General features: G+C 37.8%; 1 protein-coding gene across 1 annotated transcript; it reads left to right on the plus strand.

The window, feature by feature from the left end:
• The first annotated feature begins 6,968 nt into the window (after positions 1-6,968).
• LOC130550937 (UDP-GlcNAc:betaGal beta-1,3-N-acetylglucosaminyltransferase 7-like) lies at positions 6,969-11,239 on the plus strand. The gene is made up of 2 exons (XM_057328471.1): positions 6,969-7,729; positions 8,658-11,239. Coding segments are annotated over exons 1-2 (1,269 nt in total). The 5' UTR covers positions 6,969-7,727; the 3' UTR covers positions 9,925-11,239.
• Positions 11,240-11,451: the final 212 nt, after the last annotated feature.

Consider the following 11,451-nt stretch of genomic DNA (forward strand, 5'->3'; position numbering starts at 1 on the left):
AAGAGATAACGGGAAAATACCTGATTGGTTTTAGAGAGGACCACCTTTCAGAAGTTTTACTATAACTGTAGACTGAAAACACTTGGTTTTTAGATGACTTTGAACATCTCACTTTGTTTGGCTCGAGCAAATAAAGTTAACTCCTCAACATCCGGACCTTCTCTGAGAGATTTTTTGAACTACAAGACTGAAATTTTTCCACAACAGATGCAGCAGAAGTAGAATCTGGGTCTTCTCATCACTCTCTTAAGGACTTTTATATTTGCATTATATTATTTATGTTCAATTTTATTTTGCATTTTGGAGTTACTTTTGATTTAAAGGAGTCATATGACACGGCTAAAACAAATATTATTGTTTGTTTTAGATGTAATGCAATGTGTATACACCATTTAAAGTTTAAAAAACATTGTATTTTCCACATACCGTGCATGTTTGTATCTCCTCTTTGACCGCCTCTCTGAAATGCGCTGATTTTTTACAAAGCTCATCGCTCTGAAAAGCGAGGTGTGCTATGATTGGCCAGTTCACCAATGCGTAGTCATTGGTCAAATACTCCAAGTATTTCACGGACATGTAACGCCTCTTACCATATTCGGAACATCAGGTTCCAAAGCAATTGTACTGACAGACGATACAATGAGATTTACAATTACGCCACCTAAACTACATGTAGATTTGGGCGGTCTTAGTCAAATCATGTTACATACATTCGCCGGGGTGTGGTTACACGAGGCGTTTCAGGCAAGTCTGGTTGAACATTCGCTTTTAGATAGAATGCATCTTTTGTTCCCACACTTTCATTTGTGTAATTTTACGTGTCTAATACATGCATGGGCAATTTATAACACACCAAAAACACAGAAAAACACGTACTTCTGCCATATGACCCCTTTAAGATATCATCGCTGTTGGGTGTAAATTTTGTAAATTATTTTCCATTATTATTATTATTATTGGTCACTCTTTGTTTACCACTACTGTAAGGTTTTGGCATTGTTATTTAAACAAAGCCTTCTGAAAGTGACTGCTGTGATTTCATTTTTAGGCAAAAGGTGTTAATTTATACATCACTTACTATTATTTATGGAAAAATGAAGTATACAATAATTTTAGAATACAGCTTTTATTGTCTGTGTGCTAAGCATAATCACCTTTATAATGGTGTTAAATGACACAAAAATAACACAAATTACATCAATTATAGTCTGATGCTTTAAGATTCGAGTATCAACAGGCTGCATCACAAAATTGAGCACTTAAATAAATATCTCTAAATTGTGAGATTTGCTTATTGGTTGTCCTGAACTGAGCCATGTCATGATAGCATACACTCCATCAACATGTGGGACTGTTACTCCAGTGTTTTGCTCCTCAAACGTTGTCTTGCTCCAAAAGGTCTTAGGATAAAAGAAAAATGCAAGTTGAACTATGCATCGTTCTGTGCGTTTTTTACACCTTTCGTCTATTAAGACAGACCGTTTTAAATGTTTAAACCGTTTCCTAGTGTTGTCACGATACCAAATTTCGATACCAGTCGGTACTAAATGTGACGATACTTGCATTTCCCGCTATCATTTTGAGCGCTGCTGAACAGATATGAAAGACCTCTGATTGGCTATTGTGTTTCTAAGGTCATCAGATATGTCTTTGAATGGCTCCTTACCGAGCGCTTGCGCAACCAAACCGTCTAAATGAGTTAAGCATGGCATAATCATTCTCATGAGCTAGCAACATCACACATTTACACCAATACAGTCTTTATTTCTAAATACACTGCCAATAACCTTAAATAACTTAATAGAGTAACTGTAAAATATAGCACCACTGACTAAACCCAGCTGGACACATGTAAACTTAACGGACTATATATGGTGGAATCGGACAACAAATTACTTCATAAACCTGGCAGAGCGTACTCATAACAGATATAAGAAGTTTATCTGACACTCAGTAACGATATAATTATATTCAATTACCTGCGATTGTCCGGGATTTGCAGCTGACGGTTAGTCCATCTTCAAGTGTATGCCGCGAGTCGCGTTTGAAGTGACGTCCAAACCCCCTTCGACTTATTGGCTAGAGGAGGAGCTGTCAATCTAGAACTAGTGGACCAATGGTGACGCTAAAGCCCGCCCTAATTACAAGAAATTCCAAGTGGTGCTCGCTGCAGAGCAAATGGGCGGACGTTAGACGTCCAACGAGGAGGAGCTACAGATCCAACGAGGAGGAGCTACAGATCCAGCGAGGGGGAGCTACAGATCACATCCAGAGAGGAGGAGCTTCACGTCACGTCCAGCGAGGAGGAGCTACGTAAGGTTCACCTCTATGGGTCGTACTTTAATTTCCTCTCTTTAACTTTTGTCACGTTTTCATGACATCGTTTCTATGAGAAACAGTATGACTTACACTATCTGCACCCCTGCTTTCGCCCCCCCCACCATATTAACGCTATTTGTGAATCATATAACATATATAATTCATTAATGTAAAAAAACGCTGACATGTTTTTTGCTTTGCCCTTACAGGTGTGATAAAAAATAAATAAAATGATCACCTATTAGCTTGTCTCATCTCGTTTATTCCTTTTAAATGTAGACTCCACTTCAAAAAATAAAAACGGGGTGTCAATTTGAGTACAAATAGGTGACCTTGTTGTCGACGTAATTTCAAACAGCGGCCACAGTGGCATAAGGTATGGTGTGTAGAGGATTGACGCTGGAGATAGGGGGTTCTTATTCACCTTTAGCCAAAAATGCTCTTTTACCTAATTCCATTACATATCAGATCAGGAAGGCATTTGTTTTCAATAAAATCAATTTAAACTTAAAATGACCTTTTATTCAAAAAGTTTAGGTTAAGGGTACGTTGGGTATTGTGCTTCATTATCTCAATAAGTTACCATCCTTTTAATTATTTGGATAAATATAATGATTTACACGGTTATTATTTCATAATGTTTAATGCACAACAATACTGAGGTGCAAATAGTATCTGCCACTATTTATAAGTATCAATATAGCATCTAACAGCTATTTTTTGGTTAGTGGTAAATGCATTCGCTGAAGAAATGCTTCCATATTCTCATTAGTGTAAACAGACCTATCGCTATATTTAACTTAGTGTAAATATCACTACCTGTCACTATTTTCAGTTAGTGCAAATAGCCGCTTGCCAAATAAAAATGAATGCATGTACAGCGTATAGTTGTGATAAATGTAATAAGGATATAAGTCTTGGGATGGACTCATTACCTTCTTGATTAAGACAATAGATGATAAAAGTGACCTTTTGTCCCGTACGAAACTTTAATTGGTCCAAACAAGAATTTATATACAATTAACCCATGCCAATACAAACCATTTACAGAATTAATCCGCAGATACTACACTCACCATTAGCTTTTTAAAGGTCAGGATTGGTGGAGGCAAGACCACAATATTTATTTATCATATCCTTCCTGATGAAAAACTACAATGTCCTGCTTCTTCTCAAAGGTAAAAAGGAGGGAGCCTGGTTTGTCTGATCCTGCACATCATATGAAATGGTTAATAATAGGTCCGCATTGTTTATGCACAAGGCATATTTACATTTACATTTCATTGTATTATCCAAAGCGACTTACAAGTAGGAGAGCATACAGTATAAACATTTTGTCAACACCCTAAACAGTACCGTTAGTTTACAAGGCCATTCTACTAGGATTAAAGCTGGAGTAAGCAAAGGAGAGAATGAACAACAAGATATTATTTTTTTTATTTTTTTTCAGACAGACAGACAGTTATTGGTCAATGATCATCCTCGTTCATTCTTGTGACCTGTGGAAGGTGAACTTTCCCAGCAAAGTGGGTTCGGTACTCCTCCACCCACTCACTGTGAGCAGAATCTGTTTCATCACAGCCGAGTCCTTTCTGCAAAAAGATAACAATATAATCAAATAAATAAAGATAATGAATAATAATGTCAAGTGTTGCTCAAACACTTATGAAACAGGAAAGGTAATTGCATATACAAGTCAAACAATACATAAACATTCCCTGTACATACATGGATTCTCATAGCTGAGGTGATCTCCATGACATCTGGCACAGATGGGGTGACCTCCATAACGTTTAGATCCAGTTGGATCATTGGTTTGGTGACTGACTGTTGGCTTTATAGAAAAAGTGACAAAACAGTACACTCCATTCCAGTGTGCATTATTTATAACAAATGACCTGTATACTGAGAAATGCACACAATGAATATGTTCATTCAAAGTATAGTTAGCAATATCATACCTTGCCAGTGGAAATGCCTGTAGTAACTGATGGCACCACCACCTCCTGATTCAGGCATGTCTAACTAATTAATCAAATATGTCAAGTAAAAAATCTTAATAATTCTTATTAATTGTCATTAATAATTGTCTTTTACTAATTGGCACCGATACTAAATTGTCTTTTCAGTCCATTTTGGTGAACAAATAACCAAAAAATTGATAAAACTCACTGCCGAAAAATCGAACGGCTTTCCAAGGGTCACATACATGGCGTACTAAAATACACAATCTAAACTCTGTGTGTGCTAAACACTGCATTTGTAATATAAGACCAGAAACAATGGTATAGCAATTATGACCACTTACCATCAACATGAATATTCCACAGTCATTCCCTTGAAGCTGAAGTGGTGCACCCTGTTATTTAAGAGTGGAATAAGATCATATTGTACATACAGTGGGCTATATAGTGTACTATGAATGTATTATATGATGACATTTCTCTGCTGTTTCTATAATAAAACATAAATTCAATTATTATACAACAATAAATCTGGGGCGGTCACAACAAAAAATTGATCATACTGTATTATACCATGGTCAGTCTCAATACTGGATTCTTATTGGCTGGAAGGTGGTGTGCATTAAAACCGTTTACTGTACATGTACTTCCAGTCAGTTTGAATAGATACTCACAGTGTCTTTCCAAAATCAATGACAGTTTTAACCTTATTAATTGTGGCAAGACCATGATATAAGCAGGGTAATACGTGCCTAGGTGTGCATTAAACACTCCGGTTTTCACATCTGTGAGCTTCGCTTCGGGTGGTTCTGTATCTCTATGTCATGCATTAAAATAATTGTATGCACACTTAGACCTGAATTACCCCTTACGTTAAAACAAGCATTGCTAAAATAAGTGGTGTCCACGTGTTAATGCAAATAATATGAAATGAATCGGTTATAATATACACTGTTAAAAGTAGCGTAAACAAAACTTAAAAATGCTTCGCTGAACCACAAATTAGCCTACATGTATTTAGGTGTTTGACGCTAGCGTCAATTTATGCACGATTACACATTCAAGGACATTCACATTCATTTTATGTTTGAAAGTTCAGTGTTTGCATTCTGCTATTACCTCAAATTGTCTGTGACTGTCCGCCATCTTTCCAAGTTGTGCGAAGCAGCAGCACGCAAGTGCTGCGATGTAGCTCCTCCTCGCTGGACATGTGCTCCTCCTCGTTGGACGTCTAGCAAGGAGGAGCTACGAATAAGCTCCACCCATTTGCTCTGCAGCGAGTAGCCTTTGGAAAAGCAAGCCCAGAACTTGGAAAAAGAGGCGAGGGAAAAAATAACGTATGAAAATATAAGCAGAAAATATCAGAGAACACAAAAAAATGAGTAAAACAACCAAGGAAAACATTATTTGTGTGCGATGTGAACAACTTTGTTTTTATGTATTAATTCTGTGCAATATAATTTTAATTTTAATTTTTTGATTTACGCTTATTCTATTTTTAAATATGCCCGCAATACTTTAGGCGGGATTCTGATCCCATATTATACGAGACAAATTTTTGGTTTGTTTTCCTCAATATTTCTTTAAGTGCATCAAATTAATATACAACAAAACCAAAACGAAGCATCAAGTATTTTCCTTAACATAGCCTCTGGCGACGAGTGGTGGTAGCACAAGACCACTCTCTTTAATTATACATATGTTTTCAGTGGTGTGTGCCACTAAATCTGTAAACAACCAAACAGACACATAGGTAGACATTCCTGTGCAACGTAGAAGTATACAGTTAATGAAATAAAGAATGTGTGTGTGTTCATGTTTGTACACTCACCTAAAGGATTATTAGGAACACCTGTTCAATTTCTCATTAATGCAATTATCTAATCAACCAATCACATGGCAGTTGCTTCAATGCATTTAGGGGTGTGGTCCTGGTCAAGACAATCTCCTGAACTCCAAACTGAATGTCAGAATGGGAAAGAAAGGTGATTTAAGCAATTTTGAGCGTGGCATGGTTGTTGGTGCCAGACGGGCCGGTCTGAGTATTTCACAATCTGCTCAGTTACTGGGATTTTCACGCACAACCATTTCTAGGGTTTACAAAGAATGGTGTGAAAAGGGAAAAACATCCAGTATGCGGCAGTCCTGTGGGCGAAAATGCCTTGTTGATGCTAGAGGTCAGAGGAGAATGGGCCGACTGATTCAAGCTGATAGAAGAGCAACTTTGACTGAAATAACCACTCGTTACAACCGAGGTATGCAGCAAAGCATTTGTGAAGCCACAACACGCACAACCTTGAGGCAGATGGGCTACAACAGCAGAAGACCCCACCGGGTACCACTCATCTCCACTACAAATAGGAAAAAGAGGCTACAATTTGCACGAGCTCACCAAAATTGGACAGTTGAAGACTGGAAAAATGTTGCCTGGTCTGATGAGTCTCGATTTCTGTTGAGACATTCAAATGGTAGAGTCAGAATTTGGCGTAAACAGAATGAGAACATGGATCCATCATGCCTTGTTACCACTGTGCAGGCTGGTGGTGGTGGTGTAATGGTGTGGGGGATGTTTTCTTGGCACACTTTAGGCCCCTTAGTGCCAATTGGGCATCGTTTAAATGCCACGGCCTACCTGAGCATTGTTTCTGACCATGTCCATCCCTTTATGACCACCATGTACCCATCCTCTAATGGCTACTTCCAGCAGGATAATGCACCATGTCACAAAGCTCGAATCATTTCAAATTGGTTTCTTGAACATGACAATGAGTTCACTGTACTAGAATGGCCCCCACAGTCACCAGATCTCAACCCGATAGAACATCTTTGGGATGTGGTGGAACGGGAGCTTCGTGCCCTGGATGTGCATCCCACAAATCTCCATCAACTGCAAGATGCTATCCTATCAATATGGGCCAACATTTCTAAAGAATGCTTTCAGCACCTTGTTGAATCAATGCCACGTAGAATTAAGGCAGTTCTGAAGGCGAAAGGGGGTCAAACACCGTATTAGTATGGTGTTCCTAATAATCCTTTAGGTGAGTGTATATCCCGGTGGGGACCTAAACCTGAATACACACCAACACATGGGGACTCGTGTCCACGGGCAAAAAAGCTAATAAATTGTTTATACAATTTGAAAAAACAATACTTTTTACAAATCTAAAAATGCAAAAAGTGTTCTATGATCTTTAGGTTTAGGGATAGGGGATAGAATATACAGTTTGTACAGTATAAAAAACATTACGCCTATGGACTGTCCCCACGGGGATAGTCAACCAAAGCGTGTGTGTGTGTGTGTGTGTGTGTGTGCGTGTGTGTGCGTGTGTGTGTGGTGGAATCATCTTGTTTTTGATTTGCATACACAGTAGGTCGCACATGAATCCAAAGACTCGTGCAGCACACACCTAAAAGACGAGCAGACATAACATAAAATAAGAGACAATGTGAGTATTGTTCAAGTTTTTGTTAATATTTAAGATTAATATTTAGTTTTTGTGATTGCGTGTATAATTATTGACACAAAAAAACATTAATATTTTTTTTATAATGATTTATACATTTTTATATTATATGCTTTTGCATTAACAATAATATAGCAATAATAGTGATGTATGACAAAAACCAACGATATAGTTATTTGCAATATCATAATACACTTAATTGAGTTAATACTGCATAATATACAATTATTTACATGACATTAAGACATTTTCTGTTGTGCTTTTCATAGTCATATTATAATTTTTTGAACAATCAAATATGGTCATATTTAGAATTAAATCTTCAATAATTTAAAAATGGATGGAAAGTTATGCTGCTCGTAAGTAAATTCTACCTAAACTATTGTGTAATCTTAAATTGGACTTTCCATAGATCCATTCCCGATTAAAGTATAGACATATTACAAAAACATTGTATCTTTTGTTTCATTTGAATAAATAATGTGCGATTGCAGATATTATATATTGTATATTTATCTTAATTTAAATTAAATATAATGTTAAACTTTCTTGGGAAAAAGAAAACAACAAACTGTCTTAGTTTATAGAAGCCTGGAGTCTACTACATATTCTGCTTTATTATGCAAACCATTTTGTTTGCATTTCTGCTACATACTGATAGTACACAAGATAAAGTACCAAAGTACTTTGCATATACAAATGTATCATGCATTTGTTTTTCTACCTGTAGCCCAATTGGTGGAGCATTACGGTAGCGGTGCATAGGTCATAAGTTTGCATACTCAAAAAATGTATACTTTGAATGCAAGTGGCTTTGGATAAAAGTATCGGCCAATGGCATAAATGTAAATTTGTACCAGAAACATGCATTAATTTCTCTTAATTGTACACAATTCTCAATTTTAACTAGGATGATCACCAGAGAACAATGGAAAGTTTACAAGCACATGGTTTTCTACAGCCTCATGATCTTATTTGTAGTAGTGTTGCTTACTGTCACCCATACTGCAAACATCAGCTCCATACAGGACTTGGAGAGAATTGAAAGACAAACGCATGTGAAGATCATGGCCGAAGTCGACCTGCAGAATAAGGGCTTCCATCACATTCCTGTAAGCTTCTGGGGGAATAGCATTCAACCAGTGCTATCTACCAAAGGAAATCCTGTCATCAATCAAGACCAAAGACCCACAACCTGGGACATCAGCAGCTCCAACTGCAGCCCCAACCATAACTTCTCTTCCTTAGAGTGGTTCAAGCAGCTTGAATTCAGTTTCAAGCAATTTTTGCTCTACAGGCATTGTCGATACTTTCCTATCCTGATGAATCATCCAGAGAAGTGTGCTGGGGACGTCTACTTGTTAATGGTCATTAATTCAGTGATAACACAATATGATCGGAGAGAGGTCATAAGACAAATGTGGGGCAAAGAGAAGGTGATCGACGGCAATAGAATCAAGACTCTTTTCCTTCTTGGGACGTCTTCCAATGAAGAAGAGAGGGCCAACCATCAAAAACTTCTAGAATATGAGGATTACATTTATGGGGACATCATTCAATGGGACTTCATGGATAGCTTCTTTAACCTCACCCTAAAGGAGATCCACTTCTTGAAATGGTTCTCCACCTACTGCGGAAACACCCGCTACATCTTCAAAGGGGATGATGACGTGTTTGTCAACGTTCCCAACATCTTGGAATACCTGGAGATGAATGCAGACTTGAAAGACCTCTTTGTCGGTCATGTTCTCTTCAAAGCCAAGCCCATTCGCAAAAAGGATAACAAGTACTACATCCCTCAAGCCTTGTATAAGAAGACCCACTACCCACCGTATGCTGGTGGAGGAGGTTTTCTGATGGATGGACCTCTTGCACGTAAACTCTACGGAGCGTGTGAAACTCTAGAGCTCTATCCCATTGATGATGTATTTCTCGGGAAGTGTCTAGAAGTGCTTCAAGTGACCCCCATTAAACACAATGCTTTCAAAACATTCGGGCTGGTAAGGAATAAAACCAGCAAATTGAATAGGGAGCCGTGCTTTTTTAAGGCCATGATAGTGGTACATAAATTGCTCCCACCAGATCTGATAAACATGTGGAAACTGGTCAACAGTGATTTAGTTTGTTCACAGAAAATGGAAATACAACAGTCTGATTTTGAGCGACAAAAACAATGAAGAAGGTGCAAAAGAAAAAATAGTGTGAGTCCCCCACAGAGTTTGCGTCTCATCTTAAGACATCCCCACCTTCACCTCCTGATCCCTTTCTCCCTCTTCTCTCACTTTCAACTCAAAACACTCTAAAACTCACACATAAACTGTGGTAGATTTTTTTTACCTTATATGGATAAAACATCTGAAAATTTGAAAAGTCAAGCTAACTATAGGGGGCTGTTTCAAAACACTATTTGGAAAATACAAAAAATTGACAATATTGCAATAAACCTCTTAATATAGCATTTGCTTGTAAGCATTTATGAACAGTAGTAAAAAAGCAGAGGACTATGTAAAGTCACAGGGTGGAGGTTACCATAAGGTTACCATACACTTTCAACTAGTAGGTCTTTATTGTCCCAGTTAGTTGGCATCCATTTAATAATTGTAATTTACACTCTATTATTGTATTATTTACCTTGCTGTGTCGAAACAGAATTGAGTTTAATTTATATAGACTCTGAATGAGCCAAGTGGACTAGATTTGAGACATAGAATGATGGACGTCACGGCTGTGGCTAAAAAGCGGAATGGAGTTTAATTTATAATTCCTCAAGTGCTTTAAAAAGTGAACGACGTATGTGCTAAATAGTATGTGCCATTTTAAGAATATATCTAAACTACGTCATATACTGTCAATGTCAGATGCAGAGAAGTTAATCCATGCATTCATGACATCAAGACTAGATTAATGTAATGCACTGTTAGGTGGTTGCCCTGCAGGCTTATTACAAAAACTCCAACTGGTCCAAAACGCAGCAGCTCGAGTTCTTACACGTACAAAAAAAGTATGAACATATTAGCCCGGTTCTGTCAACCTTGCACTGGTTACAGCATCGCGTTAACTTTAAAATCTTGCTTATTACCTATAAAGCCCTACATGGTTTAGCTCCTCAGTACTTGAGTGAACTCCTCTTGTATTACAGTCCTTCCTTCAGCTGTCCTGTCAGTTGGTAATACCTAGAATTTCAAAATCAATTGCAGGTGGTAGATCCTTTTCCTATCTAGCGCCTAAACTTTGGAATAGTCTTCCCTGCACTGTCTGGGAGGCAGACACACTCTGTCAGTTTAAATCTAGACTAAAGACACATCTTTTTAATCTTGCATACACTACACTTCCATAATATAAATCCTCTGAGGGTTTAGGCTGCATTAGTTAGATCAACCGGAACCAAAAACACAACTGATGTACTTGTTGCATCAAAGAGTACAGAACAGTACTCTACTCTCAGCCAGTCTTGTCTCATTGTTCCAAGGTTACCACAGCGAGCAGGATGCAGTTCATGGCCTGACCTGATGGTAGAGGAGATGGAAGGGCGACTGACAGAGCTGAGATGATAGAGCTGTAAAGAAGGACGTGGTCACTTCACACTTTCTTCCCACAAAATTTCAAAAGCTATTAGATTATTAATGATAATCTTAAACTATAATTTACCTTATTAAGTAAGTTTATTATTTTTTTATTGCCTTGTTGTGCAAGCACTGTCGAGC

The sequence above is a fragment of the Triplophysa rosa genome, unplaced genomic scaffold, assembly GCF_024868665.1.
Source record: "Triplophysa rosa unplaced genomic scaffold, Trosa_1v2 scaffold485, whole genome shotgun sequence".
Taxonomy (NCBI): Eukaryota; Metazoa; Chordata; class Actinopteri; order Cypriniformes; family Nemacheilidae; genus Triplophysa; species Triplophysa rosa.